This window comes from Phasianus colchicus, chromosome 12 (assembly GCF_987193195.1).
Source record: "Phasianus colchicus chromosome 12, bPhaCol1.hap1.1, whole genome shotgun sequence".
Taxonomy (NCBI): domain Eukaryota; kingdom Metazoa; phylum Chordata; class Aves; order Galliformes; family Phasianidae; genus Phasianus; species Phasianus colchicus.
Window position 1 is genome coordinate 20,528,355 of NC_143447.1, and position 19,932 is coordinate 20,548,286.

Sequence of the window (19,932 nt, forward strand, 5' to 3'; positions counted from 1 at the left end):
GGAGCGGTGGCACCGAGCCCGGATCGCGCCGCACGGCGCGAGCCCACGACAGACGCGGCGCTGCAGAGCCGGCTTTTATTCCGCAGGAACGCGCCGCGGCCCTCCGCGCCTCCGGCCCCGCGCCCGGGCGGGCGCAGCCGCTCAGCGGTGCCGTTTGCGGATGGCGATGAGGTCCTGGTGGACGGCGCCGAAGGTCGGCCGCCTGCGGGGGTCGTACTCCCAGCAGCGCTGCATCAGGTGGTACACGTCCTCGGGGCACTGCTCGGGGGGCTCCAGCCGCACGCCTGTGGGCGGCAGGGATGGACGGGGCGGACGGACGGTGGCCCCGGTCCCGCGGTCCCGTCGGGAACGGCTCGAGGTCCCCCGGCCGCGCTCCCCGCTCACCCTGCTCGATGGCCTCGCGCGTCTGCTGGTTGCTGAGGTTGGCGTAGGGCACGGCGCCCAGGCTGAAGGCCTCCCACAGCAGGATCCCGAAGCTCCACACGTCGCTCTCCGAGCTGTACCGACCTGGGGATGCGGTGGGCAGTGGGGGACGATGACACCGCCGCCCGGTGGGAGCCCCTCTCCCGGCCACCCGCCCCGAGGGGATGCAGGATGCTGCTGCCCAAACTCCGGCATTCCACAGCATAGCACAGCCTGCCTGCTTCTCTCCCCGGTGCTGCAAAGGTCCCGGGTTATGCCCATGCCACCCCATACCGTAATTCAGAGCTTCAGGGGCAGTCCACTTCACGGGGATCTGCTTCATGCCCCCCGTGGAGGCATAGATACCATCCTCCTCCTGCCGTGACATCCCGAAATCGCTGATTTTCAGGGTGTTCTTCTCTGTCACCAGGCAGTTGCGGGCAGCCAGGTCCCTGGGGGCCTCAAGGCCATCAGCTGTGCACCCATTAATGGGGTCCCAGCTCCTGTGCCCCCAGCCCACCTGTGGATGCAGTGCTTGCTCTCCAGGTACGCCATGCCTGCCGCAGCATTCTCCGTCATCTTGATCAGCTCCCTCACCTTCAGGTGGGGCCCCTCGCTGCGCAGGAAGCTCAGGAAATCCCCTCCTGCAACGCAGAGCGTGGAGCTGCTGGGCGGCTGCTGCGGTGCACTGAGCAAGGTAGTGTGCTGGGCTGAGCTCACACACACAGCAGGGCTGCAGAGGCCGCAGGACTCACCCTGCACCAGCTCCATGACAATGTAAATGGGCTGCTTCTGGGTGCAGACGCCGATGAGCCGGACGATGTTGGGATGGTTGTACTGCTTGAGGATCCTGCGGGGACAACAAACGGCACTGCGAGCAGGTGGGGGCCCATCTGCCCCCAGCACAGCTGCCTGTGGGCTGTCCCAGGGACTCTGCCCAGCCGGCACTCGGCTACAACGGTGCTGCATCCCAGTGGGTTTGAGCAGCCCCGAGTCCTTAGGGCTCACAGATGGGCCGGGACAGTGACAGCCACACAGACCTGGCTTCTTGCAGGAACTTGGCCTTCAGCTCGGGCGGCAGGGTTTCCCGGCAGGATTTCACCGCCACAGGGGTGTTGTCAGCACGCAGGCGGCCGCTGAACACCTCCCCAAAGTTCCCCTGCCGAGAGACACGGAGGTGTTGGCCGAGTTGCCAATGGGCTCCCACAGCTGTAGTGCTGCCAGGACCAGCACCCAACTCACCCGGCCAATGCGCTCCCCCAGCAGCACGTCCTCATGGTTGAGCACCCACTTGTCCTGTGGGCAGCAGACCCGAGGTTGGTGAGCAGCCCCCAGCTCCAGCAGCATTTCCCCCTGCCCTGCAGCTCCCCCTCATTTGGAGATGTCACGCAGGCGGATGGAGGCAGCTGCTGGGGCTGTGCTCTGCACAGGGCTCTGCCGCCTCCCGCTGCCCACCCTCACCTTGAGCACAGCTCTGGTCAGGATGATGCCACTCTTGCGGGTGATGGGCTGCTGGCTCTGCAGCAGGTGGTCGATGAGCAGCGGGATGGTGGGAAAGCCATCACCCTCCAGCCTGTACAGGTTCTGCAGGGAGGGAAGGCTGCGGGGTCACCTCCGTGTGCCCATGTGGTAGATTGCACACATGTTGTGTGGGCTGCACGCATGATGTTGCACACTTGCACATGGCACAAGCTTTTGTTCATATGTGCAACGCAGGCTCACACTCTACGCTCCAGGTTTGGTCCATGCAAGGACACACACAGTCACAGCCACACACGCACTGACACCAGGGTGACTCCCTGTGGCTGCACATCCAGGGCAGAGCTCCAGCACCTGCCCACTGCCAGGCCTCCCCCGGTGCCACGGTCACTCACATCAGCAGCCTGGATGATGAAGTGCCGGGGCTGCCCGTCCCACAGCACACTGAGCACATACTCCTGCTTCCCCTGGCTCTCCCGCACCAGGAAGTCCCCGCTGCAGCTCAGCAGCTCCTGCACCTCTGAGCGTGGGATGGCCCCGTGGTACCAGGCCTGCTGGCACAGCGGCTTCTGCACCTCCGGGATGAGGGGCACAGGAGGCGGCAGCTGGGTGAAGATGAGATGAATCCAGCTGTGCCCCTGGGTCCTGCAGCAGTGCAGGGGGAAGGGGCAGCAGGGCAGAGGGGCTGCTGCGGTGTGGGGAGCGGGGCTGGACAGCGTTGGAAGCAGGGCTGCAGGGCAGGAGAGGAGGGGCAGTGGGTGCCAAGGGACTGAGAGGCTCATCAGAGCAGGGTCAGAGTGGCTGCAGTTGCCCAGGGCCTCACCGAGAACCTGGAACCGAAGATGCCTGAGATGTGGTTCTTGATGGTCTCCAGGGCAGTCACCCCACTGCGCTCCTGATCCTGGGGGAAAACATGCTCTGTCTCCCAGAGGGACACTGTGTGGAGCCACTGGAGCCCAGCAGGCCCCAGCCCTGTGGTTCTGGTGGCCGTGAGTGGGACTCACCGTGGAGGACACTGACTGCTGGTCTTCCTGCAGGGGCAAGGCGGGAGGGGGCTCCCCTGAGCCCAGCTCTGCCAGCTTGTTGGCCAGCATATCCCGCTGTGCCTGCAGCTTGGCCTGGGCACAGAGGCAGCCCTGCAGCTGCTGCTGGGCCTCCTGCAGCCCTTGCCTCTTGCCCAGCAAGTGCACCCTGGGGATGGGACGTAGCAGGCTTATCTCCTGCCCACCCAGCCCAGCCCAGCCCTGCCACCCACTGCACCTCACCGCTCCCCAGGGCTCAGAGCCAGCTCCTCGCCCCGCAGCTCAGCCTGCAGCTCCCGCACCCGCTGCTCCTTGCTGCTCACTGCCTCCCTGCTGGCCAACAGCTCTTCCTCGATGGATGTCAGGCTGCAAGGACATGGGTGCTGAGCCATGTGCCTGCCACCCCCACTGCCCGTAGCCCAGCCACACTCACGAGTGCTGTACACTCTCAATGGTCAGCTCATTCAGCTGCAGCTCCCCTGGCTCCAGGCTCTCTGTCTCCTCCAGCAAGCTCTCATCAAAGGCCACTGCCGGCGGTACCTCAGAGTCATACCTGCAGGACCCGGTGCAGCCCTGATGTTACTCTGCTGCATCCACCCAGTGACATTGTGCTGCACCTTGCTCACAGCCATGCCGCTGTACCTGTGGCACTGAACAAAGCTGTTGTACTCAGTGGTGGGGTCGATCATCTCGATGGCGTGGGCAACCTCCTGGTGGATGGCCAGCACGTCCTCCTGCACCAGGCTGCTGATGCTATAGTACTCCCCAAGAATCTCCTTCCTGCAGGGATGCATATGCTGGGAGATGCCACCCTCCTGAGCCCTATGGCCCCCCAGTGCCTAGGATGGCTGCTCCTGGGGTGCACACAGCCCCAGCCACATAGCTCTGACCCCATCTGTGATGGCTTCGGTGCCAGGGAAAGGGCGTGCATGGGGCAGGCAATGGGGCGAGGACAGCGCTTGAGGCCGGGAGGGAGAGGAAACATCTCCAGTTCTTGAGGGCAAAAAGGGTGCAGGAAGAGAGGGATTGCTGGGGTGCAGCAGCAGGGAGCAGGGCTCTTACAGAACAAGGGCCATCTCCTGCTGCAGGCTGTAGAGGGACTCGTGCAGGGTGGGCAGCGCACGCTGGTAGTGGTGCTGGTGGTGCAACGTGGCCGCCTGTACAGCCAGCACATACTGGTTGTGCATGGCATAGAGCTTCCAGAGGCTGCGCACGTACTTCTCCTTCGCCTTTTCCCGCTCCTTGTCTGCAGGGAGATACCGTGGGAGACACCCACCCCCCAGCACTCCCGCTGCATCCCCAGGGCTGTGCCATGGGCCCCATAGGGCTGCGGAGGGTCTGGACGTACCCAACACGCTGGTGGGGCTCAAGGGGAGCTAGTAGGGGACACAGCAGGGCAAGGCAGGGGGTGCGCGGGGATGGGGCTGGCACCCACCTTTGCTGGCCTCCTGGTACTTGCGCCTGGCCTGGGTGCTGTCACGCACCAGGCTGCGGTACTGTGCCTTCAGCTTCTCCATTTCCTGCTGCGTGGTCTGCAGAGAAGGTACCATCAGCAGGGCTCGTTCAGGCTGAGGGTTGAGCACCCCCACTGCCCATAGGGCCCTACCCGGGCATACTCTTGGCTGAGCTGCTGCCACTGCTCACTAAAGGCCTTGCGAAGCTGCTGCTTGTCACGGATCAGCATGCTCAGCTTGGCCAGCGGCCCTGCTGCCAGCTTCTCTGCGTGTCGCCGCAGCGTCTGGCTCAGTGACTCCGTCTGGCTTGCCAGGATCCACCACGACTGCAGGACAAGGTGTCAGCACAGCGTGGGGATGGCCGTCCGCTTGTGCCGGGTCTGGGTCTGCACTGAATTGCCCCTACCTCCCCAATCTGGCTGCTGTGTTCAGTGGCATGGAACTGCCCCAGGCCCTCCTGTTTCTCCAGCTGAGAGAACATATGGTGCAGCATCCCCGCGTACTCCCGGTCGCTCTTGGCACGCTGTGACATCCACTTCTTCATCAGCTCCAGGAGGCGCAGCTCGCTGTCCTGCAGCTGCAGCAGTGCACTGTGCCCCTTCGGGCACCACAGCTCCGGCCCGAAGCCCATGGCACTGGTGGGATGGGGCTGCACAGCAGTTGGGCAGTCTGAGCCGTGGCTCCGAAGCCCCCATGGCAAAAGGGACAGGGCCCATTTGTCTCCCATGCCCCCCCATGTTCTCCCCACAGCTGCGCCCTGGCCAGCCCTGGGGCTGCATTGCTGGGGGCTGCCCTGCACAATCTGCCTTGCAAAACACATTCAAAGCATCTGGGAGGGCTGCATGCACCCAGTGTGGAATGTGGGCTGCCACAGGGACAGTGCCAGGGAGAAGGAAGCAAGGAAGCATGGGGTCAAAAACCTGCATCATTCTGCCATGTGACCAAGGGCAGTGGCATGGTGCCCCCACCATGGCCAGGAGCCCTGGCCCCACGCGGCTCTGGCAGCTCTGGCCCCATCCTGCCCCAGCGCCGGGTCACCCCTGTGCCTATGTCAGGCAGTGAGGGGAACAGGGCGCCGAGCCCTGGGGGAAAGTGCCAAGCCTGGAGGTGTTCCTGAACATGGCCCTGGGGTGCCCAGCCATGCAGCAGTGGAGCAGCCAGCAGCAGGAGGGTGCTGCAGCCCAGTTCCATGCAGGACAAGATGCCCAGCGCAGACCACAACCCAAGAGAGGAACGGGGCAGTAACCCCCCCCAGCCCTACAGAGGAGTCCCCCATCCCGTCAGCATGTTGCTGGGCACGGTGCCCCCAACCTGCGTGTGCTGCCAGGTCCCCGCTGCAGCGCTGGTGCTGGTGTGTTCCTGGAGCTGGGGCCGGTGCAACTGACCTGACGCAGCTCCGGCACCCAGAGAGGAACAGGAAACCCTGCACTGACCATACAGCCATTGCGAGATTTCCTGCGCTTCCTCCCCTCCCTGCCAGTCTGACATATTCGGGGCCAACTGTGTCACGCAACCTCGCTGCGGCTGTCAGCCCCCAGCCCCACTGCCTCTGCTAACAGTCATGCACCAAGGCCTTTCTCTGCAGGATTTGGCCCTGCAGGACCCCAGGGATCTTTTTTGGCTGGGTAAGGCTGCAGTGCACTGCCCTTGTGGACCCTGTCCTCAGTCCAGGCCCCTCAGGGGTTTGACCCAGAAAGCCTTTTCAGCCATCCCTGTGCCTGCAGCCGCTCTCCCTGTCCCTGCTTCAGGGGCTGGTGAGGCACCCAGGGCTCTGTGCAGCACTATGGAAGGGGACCATTCTAACACCACCCCTCGAGCGTGGCCCTCAGACACAGCAGCTCGTGCATGGGCATTCATGGAGCTGTGCCTCAGCACACTGTGATGCGCCCAGGGTGCCTGCAGCCTTGGGCAGACTGCAAAGCTTCACCCCTCAGCACTGCTGCATGTGCTCCAGCTGCAGCTTAGCCCAGCAGTCTCATTTGGAACCCCCTCCTCTGCCAAGCAGTGCCTTCTGGCCCCAAGGTGATACTGTGGTCACCTGCAAGATACATATAAGTTGTTTCTGCTTCGTAAGGAAGTTCCTGATTTGCCTTCCCATGGTTGTGCAATGCCTTGGTGATCACAACCAAGGAAGACAAAAACGTTACAATGCATCAAGCTCAGCAGTGAGCAGCACAGCATGGCACAGCACAGCATGGTGTGCCATGCTGTTGGAGCTCCTGGGCACTGTTGGTTCTGGTCACTCTGGACACAGCCTTTCTCACAGCACATTTCAGGGTCAGAGCAGAAGCACTTCAGCTGCTCTGTGCAGTGGCACACGCTGACCTACCTCCAGCCACCGCTGCCTGACCCCAAAGCCCATCCTGGAATAGTTTTATTTTCTGAGCTGCTGGTTGTACAGCAGTGTCCACGTGCACAACTTGCTCCTTGGACATCTGCAGCATCTGCTCACATTCAGTGAGTGCTGTGCTAAGCTCACAACTTATCCCAGCCCAGCGTTACCTGGCTTCTCCTGCGCGGAGCAGGCTGTCCCTGCTGGCATGGGGCTGGCACTGGGCACTGAGCTCCACAGGGCTGGGATCTGACTGTGCCATGTCTGTGAGGACAGCTGAGCTGCAGGGCCCTATCCGTGACCATGATTGCAGGCAGCCCCGCTCTCCAGCAGCCCTGACCACTGCCTGCAGCAGGAAGGTCACTGCGGGCTGCGTTGCATCTCACTCAGTTTCACATCCTTCATCCCCTCTTTCACAGCAGAGCTTGGTGCTGCTCTGCTGCATGGGGCAGCACAGGCACTGCACAGCCAATGGCTGCATCCCACCTGCAGTGCCCGCTTTCTCCTGCCTGGAGCCACCAGCTCAGTCCTCTGCAGCCTTTGTAGATGACAGCAGGTGCGTGGCTGCAGCACAGCTCCAGGCAGGAGAGAGAGGACAGAGTCATGGCAGCAGCTCCTGCAGCCCTGTGCACACAACAGAGAACTGCTCACGACCACAGGAAGATGCTGTGGCCAGGACTGCATGAGGGGCTCTGCAGAGGAGCTGCCTCCATGCAAGCATGTGAGGGATGCAGCTCAGGGCTTGTCCTGGGACCAAGGGCACAGTGAGGTTGGGTCTGGCTCTGCCTGCAGCACGCAGCCCATCCATAGTGGGAGCAGGGCTGGGGACACCCCAGGCTGCCCATGGGCATCGTGCTGCAGCTGAAGGGGCTGCACTGGGCACGTTGTTGCAGCGTGAGCTCTGCAGCCTGCTGCCCCACCTCGCTGCAGCCAAAATTAGCTCCCCTCACCACGGGTTTATGATCGGCAGCTGCTTCCCATCACTCAGGTGAGTGGGATGACTGCTGCCTGAGTGCCAGCACACCTTCAGCCCCCAGCTTGGGGGGGGGGGGGTGTCTCAGCCCTGCCCAGGACCCCCCACAACCTCGGGGCAGCAGGACACAGAGCACAGGCAGCGGAGCTGGTTTGCATAGTTCTGAACATTTAATAACTCAGTCTCTCTAGCGTTATATCCACATCCATTAAATTAAAAACAGGCTCAGGAGGCAGCTCCCGGCTGATTAAATTACAAGAAAAAATTACTGTGCACCAAAAAGTTATTATAGAAAAATAGTCCTGTGGCCCCCCGCCAGCAGCTCCGTCCATGGGCCAGGGTTGGCATGGGGCAGGCAGGAGCCTGTGCCACGGCCCCGGTGTGCAGCAGTGGTGGACGGCAAAGGGGCGGGCGGCACCGACCCCCACCATGCAGGGAATGGGCTGAGGATGGGGGGGTGCCCAGGGTTCTGGGGGGGAACAGAACGGATTGTCACCAAGTGGGGGAAAGGCACATCGGGGCCGGGGCAGTGGGGCCGGGGCTGCCAGCACAGCAGGTTCTGCCCGGCCCTGTCAGGGCGCAGTCAGAGCCGGGTGCAGTGGGCATCAGCGTTGCCCAACAGACCGAGCAGCCCCACAGCCCTGCCTGGGGCAGAACAGGGGCTGCTGCTGAGCGGGGGACCCTCTCTGCACTGAGGGTACAGCCTTGGGCACAGGGGAAGGCATTGCCATGCCCACACCCTCCATCGCTGGGCTCCGATCTGCGCTTCAGCTGGCTGTGGTCGGACAGGCAGCAGTGGGCAAGGAGGTAGGGGGCTGAGGCCTGGCCATTATTGCTGTTGAAGGGTGCGGGTGGAGGCAGTCAGGCCCTGGGGAGGTGGTGGGGAGCCTCAGGCAGCCCAGTCAGGGCAACACCAACAAGGGCGCCCAGCCCCCATCCCCGCAGCCACGTGTGGCCCCCAGCAACCACCGGCCCAGGGTAAGGAACATGGCTGCCAGCACAGAAGGCAGCGTCAGGGTCTGGCCACACACCAGCACAGGGCACAGCATGGACACAAGGCTGTGAGAGATGGTCTGGGACGGGGACAGTGCAGGGCTGAGGACGGTTCCAGCGGTGGGGAGCCCAGAATGCCGCGGAGGGGGACGGGGGCAGAGTCCAGGCCCCTCGGCCTCGCCTGCCCTGGCCCCATGGTGCCGGGAGGAGAAGGGAGGGGCAGAGGGCTCATCAAAGGGCACTTTGGTCTCTGATGAAGGCAGTCCTCTCGTTGTGCACTTCGCACTCCTCAATGTCCGACTCGGAAGGGCCCTCCTCCTGCCAGATGTCGGAGGGCAGCCCCTTGTAGGAGATGATGCCGCTGTCCAGGGCGTAGACCTTCACGCCCCGCAGGCTGAACCCGGAGCGCACTTGCAGCACCAGGAAGACAGTGATGAAGATGACAACGATGAGAACGCAGCTGAGGCTGGCAATGAGGACGAGTGGGTTGGCTGGAGGGGGGGCCTCAGGCTGCCCCTCACCCTCCACCAGGGCGGGGGATGCACGGCTGCTCTGTGTCTGGTGGGAGCAGGAGAGGTCCAAGCTGCTGAAGTGGGAGTGCGCGGGGCAGGTCAGGCACTGATTGGGGCCGGGCCCCGTGCAGGTGGCGCAGGAGGGGTGGCAGGGCAGGCAGAGCTGGGGTGTGATGGGCTCCATGCTGTTCTCCAGGTTGTAGTGTGTGCTCTGCACGCCAGGTGCGAAGCCAGGGGGGCAGCGCTTCAGGCAGCTCTTCTGGTGTAGGTAGTATCCCTCTTCACAGACTGAAGAAGAGAAAGGTCAGCACAGAGGGGGTCATCCGCACACCCATACCCACACAGGACCCTGCACTCACCCACGCAGGTCTGGCTGGGGGTCAGGGTCTTGCAACCACTGCTCTCCAGCTGGTTGGAGAGTCCAGGGGGGTCAGTGGCCGTCCCATACAGCACCAGCGTGAACTTGGTCAGCGTGCCTGGAACAACATGGCGTGAGCAGCAGCAGTGCACCCATGGACCTCATACAGAAAGGGCGGGCACCAACACCACCAGGGGCAGCACAAGGGCCACGGGGACACCTCCATGAACAAGCACAGATGGGATGCGGGGGACAGGCCACCTCAGAGCCCCCCCAACCAAAGCAGCTCTGTCTCCTCCCCAGCCCGGTCACTGAACAGCACCAGGTGCCAGCAGGGTGCAGGCACTGCTCCCATTGCTGTACCCTACCGTAGTTGTTGGCATCACTAGTGTTCTCAATCTCCAGCAGCCACTCCCCGGAAGGATCCTCGTCCCACGAGTGCGTCGTCATGAAGGCCCAGTCATTGAAGCCATCAGCCGAGTAGTCATGGGGCCTGGGGAGAGAGGAGATGGTGCGGGTGATACAGCTGGGCACCCGCTGCCAGCTGCCATCCCACTGCCCAGGCACCGACCTGGCAGCCAGGAGGGTAGAGCGGGTGCCCATGGGGCTGACGAGGTGGATGGCCAGGTCCCCCCGCCGGTTGTAGGACAGCGTCAGCCGGGCCTGTGCGTGCTCCAGCCGGCTGATGTAGTTGGCCTTCCCTAAGCAGGCGTCAACTTTCCGTCGAACCTCCAAGCGCTTCCCGATGTCCCTGCCAAGGAACAGAGTGACCCAGTGCCCCCAGTGAGGCTGTGGCAGTGTGCAGGGCTTCACGTGCCCCTAGGAGCTCACAGCTGCTCTCCAGCTCCACACCAAGTGGTGGAGCTGGAGATAATCGAGGCAGCTGACAGTCTCTCTCCACCGCTAGGATGGGGCAGGAAGCAGCAATCAAGCAGCACATCCCAACTCCCAGGAAACCAGGAGCAAGGAGGGTTCTGCTCTGCTGAGCACGCGTTAAATCGCACTCTGTGCCAGCTGTGAATGGGGCCTTTCTTCAGCAGCCAGGGGCAGCTCCACCCCCGTGCAGCGCGGCCAGGGATGGACAGGCACGGCCCGCCATGGCCCGCAGCTTGCCAGCCCCGCTGCTGGCACGGGATGCGGCCACACGGAGCGGGGGTGGGCAGGGAAGGGGCTGGCGCCTGCCCACAGGGCCCAGACCCAGGGGAACAGGGCAGGGCAGCAGCAGAGACAGGGCCATGCCTCCCCCAGCCCAGGGCCTGCCCCCCAGGCCTGGCACCGCCCTGGCCGCAGACGGGACTCGGGACTCGGCAGATGCTGTGCTGTGGTGGTGGCCAAGCAGGAGTAAAAGGAGCTTCTGTCTGACCCCTGAAAGCCCCTCTGTCTGGTGATGACTCGCACTGGCTGCTCCCAAAACCACGGCGTCCCAGCCCAGAAGCCTGCTGGCTGCACCCTGCCCAGCCCGGCTGTAGTGGTTGGCGTCCAGAGCATTTCTGCACTTCCCAGCCCAGCCCAGCAGCAGAGCCCAGCACCCCCCATTCCCTTCCTGCTGCTAAGCGTCTCTTGGCTTCTGCACAGGGCCACGCATGGGGCAGATGCCAAGCAGTGCCTGCCTGGGCTCACCAGCCCTTACTTGGGCTCCACGAGGACGTCGATGACACATTTCCTCTGGGGTCCCACTGTGATCCAGTTCCTGGCCAGGCTTACCATGGCCCCGGCATCCAGTAGACCGTAGCCGTAGGAGTGGCTGACTGTAGGGACAGCAGGGTAAGTGCTGCACCCTGAGGCCTCCTAAGCCCCAGGGCTGTTGTGGGCACCGAGCCCCTGCCCCCAGTACCTTTGCGGCCAACGCCGTTGGTGACCCAGTCGTTGGCATTGAGGTGCGCTGGCTTCGAGGTCTGCACCACCAGGTGCTGCATGTCCCGCCAGGTTAGGTTCTTGCTGCAGGGAGACAAGAGGCTTAGGTACCAGCATGAGGCACCTCTGCAGCCCCCAGCCTGGCCCTGCTCCACGCCCAGCCTTACTTTGCCTCCAGGGCAAGAGCAATGATCCCAGCAGCTAGAGGCGCTGAGGCCGATGTCCCCGTGTGCGATTCAGTGCACTTCTGTCTCAGGTCAGTTGTCACCTGCAAGGAAAAGACCCGCTAAGGTGGTGCCGTGCTTCCCCAGTCCGTCCCAGGTGCCCCAAGCCCACAGCCCCTCACGGCACTCACGATCTGCTTCTCATTCTGGTTGCCACTACTGTAAGTGGTGGCGAGGGTGGAGGAGCAGGCCTCGCTGTACCAGGGTACATTGCCATACTGTGTGGTGCTGCTGATGGACAGTGTGTAGATGCTGTTGGTGTAACCATCACAGTTGCAGCTGTCGTGTTCGCGGCCCCCATTTCCAGATGCCCAGACGAAGATGGAGCCCAGCCCCCCACGTCCCTGACAACAAAGGCAGAGTAAGCACTGGTGCCCATGCAGCACGTGGCACACTGAGCACACAGAGCATGGCAGAGCATGGGACCCAGCGAGAGGCACGGCACTCCCGGCTGATGCAGCAGGATGTGGACACAGTGGCCACAGGAGCTGCCCCAGATGGCATCGGTGGCGGAGGCACTGCAGAATTCGTTTTCCCAATAACAGATTTCTTTCTCAGGCCCTAGGCTGAGAAATCACCCAGGCTGGCTGCATGGTTGTGTGCAACTCACAGCATCCTGCAGCCCCATGGCAGCTCTGCAGAGCGTTACTTAGTGCCATGGCTCTGTCCACAGCGTGTGGGGCAGAGCTGATGCTGTGTGGGGATCTGCCAGCAGCATGCCCACGTTTCCATGCGGGGAATCCCAGGCAGAATGCAGCACAGGATTGCACTGCGGTTATGCTGAGGCTGAGCTGACAGCTGGGGACAGTGGGGAAGGACGGGTGGTGGCAGGGGTGAGGTGAGTGGCACAAAGGCAGGCAGGGCCCAGCGGGGCTCCAGGGAGGTACTGCCCCACTTCATGTGAGCTTTCAGAGCACAGAGAACAGGGCGGCTCCGGAGAGAGAAGTACCCTGAGCAGGAAGGGTACTGACTCAGAGCTGCAGTGCAGGAAGAACCAGAAAAACCAACAGAGCCCGATCCCGGAGATGGGCCAGGACACAGCTCACCGCGGGAAGGCTGTGACAACACCAGGGGAGCTCAGCTGGCCCCAGGAAACCAACACTCACCTGGCTGACCCCTCGGAAGAAGGCCTCCTCTGCCAGCCGGGCCGGGCCATCCACCGTCTTGCCATCATCCTCAGGGCCCCAGCTGGCACTGTAGATGTGGATGTGGTTGGGATTGAGGCCCAGGGAATGGGCCTCCACAGCATCCGTCACCTCCCCATCCAGCATGCGCACGCCTAGGGCCAGAGAGCAGACATCACGGGTGGCCACACTCCACGGGGCAGAGGTGCCACCGGCCAGAGCTCTCCATGCTGCTGGAGCTGCAGGCTGTCACAGGCTGCCCTGGCAGCAACACCGAAGGAGCAGGCACCTGCTGCAAGCTCTGCTCCTGACGCATGACAGGGTGGCACCCACCTCCAATCCGGGCATTGTAAGCCACACCGACGCCACAGATCCCATTGTTTGCTACGGCAGCAACTTCCCCAGCGCATCGAGTGCCATGCCTGCAGTTAGAACAGCACCAAGCACTCAGATAGGCAGTGAGGAGCATGGTACTGAACACCAACTGCAGATGGTGGGATTGGCACCCAAACCTTCTCCATTCCCCCAAATGGAGAGGCTGACAAAGCCCAACCCACAGAAATGGGCATTGCAGAGCTGTGTCTGCTCTGCTCTGAGGAGGGGCACAGCACAGTCTGTGCTAGCTCTGGGTAGTCCCAAAGGACATTACCGACATCAGAAAATGAGGGGGAGTTCTGCATGGGGCATCACCCCCACACTCTCTTGAAATTCTCAAGGGCCAGTGCTGCCCACTGAGGACTGGCTATACCTGGGCTCTGCCACCCTCACCTGTTGTCGTTCATCTGTGTGTAACGAGGCTGTGGGTCTGGGTCCTGGTCATTGACATCAAAGCTTGCCCCTGGATCCTGGAAGGCAGACCTGGCAGTCAGAAGTGCCTGCCTTGGCCAGCAAGTCCCACCTCCCCAGTGCCATGCTGGTACCACATGCCCCACTGCTGGGCTGAGTCAGGGAGCATGTTCCTGACTCACCCCTGTTACATGCCCCCATGGCAGGCACAAACCCTGCAGCTGCACCATGCAGCTCTGGAGCTGCAGTGAGCAGGTACCAGCCTTGCACAGGCTCCTGTGCACCACCCAGGGATTGCCCCACACTTACGTAGTTGGCCTCCAGGTCAGGGTGGTTCTTCTCAATGCCATCATCCAGGATGGAAACCACAATGCCCTTGCCCGTGTAACCCTGCTCCCAGGCCTGACGCACGTTCAGGTCCCGCTGGTTTGTGTTGTACTGCAGAAAGAAGTCCTGACAGTGTCAGCCATGCCCAATTGCTGGTGCTGTGATGAGCATCACGGCCAAGAGCAGCTGCCACCTCCACACCCCTCACTCCACACTCACCAGGTACCACTGCTGTGGGAACTTGGGGTCTGTGGGCTCCATGAAAATGTCTCGCTTGGTCCTGCGCTTTGCCACCTGCTGCTCAAGCCAGTGCACCTGGCACAGAGAGGGCATGAGACTCCCCCTGCTCCCGCTGCCCTCCTTGTGCCCAGACAGCAGCCAACAGTGCCAGTGCTGCAGCATTCCAACCAGTCAACGGCCCAGGGCCTCCTGGCCTCCCCTGCCCTCAGCCTCATTGACACTGCTCTGCTCCAGCGGAGCACGCAAGGCAGAGCACCAAGCTCTGCACAGCACTGAGCACCTGGCAGCCGCCACGCCACACACCCTGCTGCACCCAGGGCAGGCAGACCGTGCGTGTGCCTGGCCACTGGGCTGCAGCCAGAGCATGGGAATGGCTTCCATCCTGCCAGAGAGCCATGCTGGGAGCCCCAAGCAAGGGGAAGGAAAACCCTCCAGGGGGCCATGGCCGTCCCGTGCCCATGGCAGCCTGCAGGCAGCAGTGCTGGCTCTGCCTCCCTCCACCCTTGCTGGCCACGTGCCAGGCTCCCTGGCTCTCCCCGACCTCTGAATGCACAGCATCGAGGCAGCTCACCCCATTCTGTGCCCACTGCTGGCCTCATGCTGGGTGAGGGGTCCCACGTGCAGCCCTCCCACCTACCTGTGGCTCCCTTGCCAAACGGCTGTGCCAGGGCTGGTGGGGTGAAAGGGAGCGCTTCACCACGCCACGGTGCTGGAAGTGGTAATAGTCGCCAAAAATCTGGAGCAGAAGAAGGAATAGGATGGATATGAGTGTCCAGCTTCCCCATCCCCCACTGGCACCCTGAGCCCCAAATACTAGTAAATATCTAACAGTCCAATCAAGCTGCAGCCAGGGCAGGGGGAGCTGAGTCTCAGTTCTTCCTTATGTTTGCCTAAGACAGGGCACTCTCTGAGCACCCAGGAAGGTCTGGTTCCTAATCTGCATATCCGTCCTGGGGCAAAGGGTCACACAGTTGTCCCACCCAGGACAGGCACTGCCAGCTACGGAGCCATGCAGTGCTGTCCCAGCTCAGCCCCCAGATATAAGAGTATGGCTTAGGTTCAGAGCAGCTACACAGCTACCGGCACGGCCCCAGCTGGCCCAGGATGCCTTCCGGCCTCCCCACTGGTTATTTTTAAACCTGAAGCCCTCTCCAGTCCTGCCATGTCCTCACCCATTCCCGCATGTCCTGCAGGCCATGTGGGGAAGAGAGGCTATGCTTTTACCCACCCGCTGGGAGCCAGGGCATAACCCCACCACCCAGACTGCTAAGGGCTGAGGGGAGAGGATGATCCTCCCTCTGAGCACCCCAGGTTACAGCACAGAAGCTTGGTTACCTTTAAGGACAGCCCTAAGTGCTTATCAGACCTCCGCATATGTGTGTCATCATCTTGACCAGCCCACAGCCAGCCTGAGCCAGGCAGCGATAGGAAGGATGCCCTGTGTGGCTAAGAGGCACCCACAACACCAAGGCAGCAAAGCCCAAGCGCCGCACCTCATCCCAAAGCCTCTCAGTACTCTTCAAGGTGCAGGAACCCGCCTCGGCACTTGTGGAGGGGCACGTTCAACCCATCCCCCCACTCCTGCCTGGAGTCACAGGCAGCAAGACAAGGCCCTGCCCAGGGTGGGGAATCACTCACCTCGCACATCTGGGGTGAGACACCCCTGTGCCAGGCTGGTTCCCAATGCCCTCATCCCTCCACAGGCATGAACAGAGCCCCAATTGTTCTGCAAGGAGAGCTTGGCTCTGCCTGGCCACTCGGCTGGATTAGGTCTGCACAGGCGCTGCGGTGACAGCCAGGAGCTGCCAGCCCACGCGCTACCATCCTAATCCCCACAGTCCCTGTCCTCAGCAAGGATGGCCCTGCCCCCAGCCCCAAGCAGCCCCACTGCTCCACGTGTCAGTGCTGATCCTGTATGAGTGGTGCCGACTCGCACAGCTCACCCCATACTGCCCACGACCATTCCTTGCCTCTGTCCCACATCCTAAGACACCATCCATTTGGTCCTCTGCAAGGCCACTGGCCCCAGGCACATCTGTAGACTGCAGTCCATTCCCGGCTCCTCCATCCCTGCTGGCCCAGGGGACCACAGTCCCACGGCTACCGCCCATGCTGGCTCTGCAGGCAGAGGTGGGGCTGGGGCTCAGCAGGACAGCACACCTCTGAGGGCAGCGCCTAGGCACCCACGGAGGGCAGGGTCCTTGCAGACACAGATTTGGGCCTCTCCCTGGGGCACAGCCATTAGAGCCTGCTCCTCCCACCCCCTCCCAGCCGTGTCCTGTTCTGCAGCACCAACACCCCGGGAACAACAACTGGGAGCACAGTGTGAGCACTCAGACACCTCCCGCTCCCAGCCTCATCCCACAGCACAGACACCAGGACGGGCTCCAGGGCGGCGGAGACGTGCCAAGACCCGCACCTCCAGCTCAGCTGAGCCCACATCTCCCTTTGGGGGCTCTGCTGTGCGTCTGCTCCACCATAGGCTCAGCACTAGGCAGGCTGGGAGCCAGGGGGCTGAAGGCAGCTCAGCCCTATGTCTCATTCTCAGGGTTCTCAGCAGGACCTGGCCCACCAGAATGAGCCCAGATCTCTTCTTGAAGAGCCTAATACACACCCTTCTTCCCAACACGTACAGAAGGACCGCAGGCTCCCTGAACAAGCTGCACCCACAGCCATGCCAGGGCCACATTCGGGTGGCAGGACGAGTCACAGCCAGCTGCCATGGCGGTCATCCTCCCACACTCCCAGCAGCTGGCTCCCAGCGAGGTCCTGACACCGCAGCCACAAGTTGTGCAACTTCCTCTGGGATTTCACCCCTCGCTTCCTTCCTGCAGGAGCCAGCGTGGCCCAGCCAAGTGCCTGACCTTGGGAGAGTGGGCTCTGCGTGCCGGGGCCGCAGTGTTCACCCCAGCATCCACGTCGTACCACGTGGTGCCAGCAGAACCACACAGGCTCTGATCCACCAGCTGCTGATTCCACCGTTCACACTAACCTCACAGCTCCCATCAGTCCAACCTGGCCCTGGGGCTCACCCCAGGCTCCATGTGGCAGCACCCAGCTCCCTCCACCCCAATGGCTCCAGAGGGCCTGGCCAATGAGAATGGCACATGACACACAACGGGGCTGTGTGTCCTGCCCACAGCTCCACAGAGCACAGCTCACAGCCAGTATGAAGAGCTGAGACCTAGGGAACAGCCAGGACCACGAGGAACACAGTCCCACACTCCCCAAGTACTGCCCACCCAGCTGCAGGGATGGCACTGACACAGCCCCGTTCCCGCACTGGCTGACAGCAGAGAAAGCTGAGTGTGGCGGGACCTGCTGACACAGGACTGCTGAAGGGCAGCACAAGGGCCAAGGACACGCGGTGCTGCCAGACCCTCGAGCCTTCAGGAACATACAGCAACCTCAGCACTCCCAGTTTGGGATGGGCTTTTCCCCCCTCCACCTCCCACAGGCAGCGAATGCTATGCTGTGCCGTGCTGTCCCCTGCCTGGACCGCAGCAGAGTGATGGAGGGCATCACTCCCATGGCAAAAGGGGAGCAAGGGACTTACCGGGCCCAGGTTAAGGAATCCATGCTTCCTGGCCAGCCGGTTGGCCTCCAGCGGCCCAGCGGGGACAAGCACAGCCCAGGTGTTGGTGTAAATGCGCTGGGCCAACACCTCTCGGGCCAGGAGAGCGAGGGCAACCACCAGAGTCCAGAGCAGGAGCAGCGAGCAGGGCCTCAGATCCATCAGAGTATCGGGGATCTTCCACCACAGCACGAGGTCCAGGCGGCGGCGGCTCCCACGTCAGCGCCCTGCGGCACACCGGGCCCCGCTCTGCCCCGCTGGCCCCTGTGCAGCCCAACAGACCATGGGGACGGGGCCGTGATGGCAGCAGGAGGGCAGCAGCGGACACAGAGCACCGGGATGGCAGCACGGCCTGCGGGAGAGGGGGGGTCAGAGCAGGACAGGGCTCTGCCAGCACTGCCACGGCCCATGGTTCCAGGGCTACCAGAAGGGCTCCACAGCGGCACAGAGCTGTTGTTTACCTCACTTATTGCCCAATGTGTACTTACGCTCTAAGCTTACAACCATGGAAGGCAGAGTGGGAGATGGGTACAGAAAGAGTGGAGGAAATAGAGTCTGTGCTTCCTGCTGCCACCTGACACGGACAGGGCACGGGGAGGGGAGCTGCCAGGTAAGCCCCGCCAGCCTCATATCAGGAGGCACAAGGAGAAGCTCCGGGTGCTGTGCTGAGGACTTGAGCACCAGTTTCCGGAAGGGGAACAGCTGCAGCCCCTGCCCCAGCATGCCTGAACACAGGGACCTCCGGGCACAGCGCGGTGGTTCCCCGGCCGAGGGCACACATGGGACTCCCAGACAGAAACACACCAGCTGCAGTGGGAAAAACAGGACAGCAGAAGGAGGAGAAGCCCTTGCCCTCAGCTCGCAGCGCCCCAGGCCCAGCAGCTCGCTAGCAGGCAACAATCTGGCCAACAGTGCTATGCTGCCTATCACCATCCACAGCTCTGCCCTTCCCCAGGAGCAGAACATGGTGACACCGGCGTGACTCATCTCCAAAACAGGGAGGAAACAGGCAGAGGGACCGGGAAAAAGGTGCACTATCACATCTGGCAGCACCGCACAGCCAGGAGATACCTGGGGGTGCGGGGAGGTCACCAGAGGCGTAAGAGTGGGAGCGAGGGGCCGGGCAGTGCTGGGGGCCGCAGGCAGAGCGATCCACGCCGCAGCACGGCACGGAGCCCCGCGGCAGCCCACGAAGGCGCCCGGAGCAGCACAGCAGCACGACGCCAGGCAGGAGCCGCGGTCCGGGGCTGCGCCACGGCCTAAAGCACAGTTCGCAGAGGGCAGCGCTCCCCGAGCCCCGAGGAGGTGAACAGCGGCCGGAGAGGAGCGGCGGAAAGCCCGAGGGGACTCCGCGTGCCGGAGTCCATCCCCGCACCGGGCACCGCGCACCGGGCACCGCGCACCGCACACCGGGCACCGCGCACCGGGCAGCCCTCCGGCGCTGCGCCCCGAGGCCGCTGCTGCACGGGGCAGCGCGGCGGGACGGCTCCGCCCGCCCGGAGCCCTGCCCGCAGCCCGCAGCTCCGCACCCGCAGCGCTCCGTCCGCCCCGGGGCAACGAACGGCGACGCGGCCTCGGGCCCGGAGCGCCCCGCGGGGCCGCGGAGCGGATCGCCGGGACCCGGCCGGGCGGCCCTCGCCCCGCGGGCGGCGGGGGCGGCGCGGGGCGGGGTGGAGGCGGCGGCGCCCGCCCGAGGGGCTCCGGGTGGCCGCGGCGCCTCCTCCTCCTCCTTCACCTCCTCCTCTTCCTCCTCCTCCCGCCGCCCCGCCGCCCCCGAGCGCCCCCCGCCCGGAGCTGTCAGACCCGGCCCGGCCGCCCCCGGCCCTTACCGCGGCGGCGCCGCCTCGCTCTCCCGTCCCGCCGGCGGCCCGGGCCCTTCTGTCGGTGGCGCCGCGTCACGGCGCGGGGCAAACCCCGAGCGCCCGCCCCGGAGCCGGGCCCGGCCCAGGCAGGGGCGGCCGGGGCGGGCGGCGGGACCGCTTGTTTACCTCGCGCAGCTGTCAGCGCCGCCCGCTCGGCCCCGCTCGGCTCGGCCGCCACGGCGCACCCGGCCCGGCCCGGCACGGCACGGCGCGGCACGGCCGCCGCTCCGCCGGGCGCCGCCGGATGCCGTCACCGCCGCCCGCCCCGCCCGCCCCGCCACGGCACCGGCGCTGCCAGCCCCGGGCCCGGCCCCGCGTGCGGCCCAGCTGAGGCCGGCGCGAGGCCGGCGCTCCGAGCCGCCGACGGCCTCCCGGGGCGGCGGACGGACGGGGCCCGGGAGCGGAACCGCCTCGTG

General features: G+C 63.8%; 2 protein-coding genes across 5 annotated transcripts; both read right to left on the reverse strand.

The window, feature by feature from the left end:
* Nucleotides 1-61: 61 nt before the first annotated feature.
* On the reverse strand, nt 62-5,775 carry FES (FES proto-oncogene, tyrosine kinase). 3 transcript variants are annotated; one of them, XM_031587975.2, is made up of 19 exons: nt 5,669-5,775; nt 4,764-5,006; nt 4,510-4,683; nt 4,339-4,435; nt 3,966-4,149; nt 3,546-3,683; nt 3,337-3,456; nt 3,147-3,269; nt 2,886-3,072; nt 2,705-2,782; nt 2,277-2,486; nt 1,864-1,986; nt 1,645-1,698; nt 1,443-1,561; nt 1,158-1,252; nt 923-1,046; nt 697-854; nt 385-507; nt 62-284 (listed from the first exon to the last, which is right to left on the reverse strand). In XM_031587975.2, exons 2-19 carry the CDS (start codon nt 4,986-4,988, stop codon nt 142-144), a joined length of 2,475 nt encoding a protein of 824 aa, XP_031443835.1. In that variant the 5' UTR covers nt 4,989-5,006; nt 5,669-5,775; the 3' UTR covers nt 62-141. The 3 variants fall into 3 exon arrangements, with proteins under 3 accessions (XP_031443835.1, XP_031443837.1, XP_090005364.1); XM_031587977.2 differs by lacking the exon at nt 5,669-5,775 and having other exon boundaries at nt 4,764-5,024; XM_090149238.1 differs by lacking the exons at nt 4,764-5,006; nt 5,669-5,775 and having other exon boundaries at nt 4,520-4,660.
* A 2,034-nt stretch (nt 5,776-7,809) lies between these two features.
* FURIN (furin, paired basic amino acid cleaving enzyme) lies at nt 7,810-19,632 on the reverse strand. Of its 2 annotated transcripts, XM_031587979.2 has the most exons (16): nt 19,484-19,632; nt 17,637-18,006; nt 14,718-14,816; nt 14,060-14,155; nt 13,823-13,951; nt 13,496-13,572; nt 13,061-13,149; nt 12,710-12,882; nt 11,735-11,947; nt 11,547-11,647; nt 11,360-11,463; nt 11,156-11,273; nt 10,097-10,276; nt 9,894-10,018; nt 9,527-9,643; nt 7,810-9,455 (listed from the first exon to the last, which is right to left on the reverse strand). In XM_031587979.2, exons 2-16 carry the CDS (start codon nt 17,814-17,816, stop codon nt 8,887-8,889), a joined length of 2,370 nt encoding a protein of 789 aa, XP_031443839.1. In that variant the 5' UTR covers nt 17,817-18,006; nt 19,484-19,632; the 3' UTR covers nt 7,810-8,886. The 2 variants fall into 2 exon arrangements, with proteins under 2 accessions (XP_031443839.1, XP_031443838.1); XM_031587978.2 differs by lacking the exon at nt 19,484-19,632 and having other exon boundaries at nt 17,637-19,000.
* Nucleotides 19,633-19,932: the final 300 nt, after the last annotated feature.

What these genes read in the sequence shown, in the direction of transcription:
- FES (XM_031587975.2), bottom strand. Translation starts at nt 4,988, where the DNA reads ATGGGCTTCGGGCCGGAGCTGTGGTGCCCGAAGGGGCACAGTGCACTG. An exon ending in AGCTTTGTTCAGTGCCACAG is followed by an intron (nt 3,457 to 3,545) that starts GTACAGCGGCAT and finishes CGGGTCCTGCAG; the next exon opens with GTATGACTCTGAGGTACCGC. An exon ending in GCTCTGAGCCCTGGGGAGCG is followed by an intron (nt 3,073 to 3,146) that starts GTGAGGTGCAGT and finishes TCCCATCCCCAG; the next exon opens with GGTGCACTTGCTGGGCAAGA.
- FURIN (XM_031587979.2), bottom strand. Translation starts at nt 17,816, where the DNA reads ATGGATCTGAGGCCCTGCTCGCTGCTCCTGCTCTGGACTCTGGTGGTT. An exon ending in CTGACCTGGAGGCCAACTAC is followed by an intron (nt 13,573 to 13,822) that starts GTAAGTGTGGGG and finishes TCTGCCTTCCAG; the next exon opens with GATCCAGGGGCAAGCTTTGA. An exon ending in ACCAGAATGAGAAGCAGATC is followed by an intron (nt 11,648 to 11,734) that starts GTGAGTGCCGTG and finishes TTTTCCTTGCAG; the next exon opens with GTGACAACTGACCTGAGACA.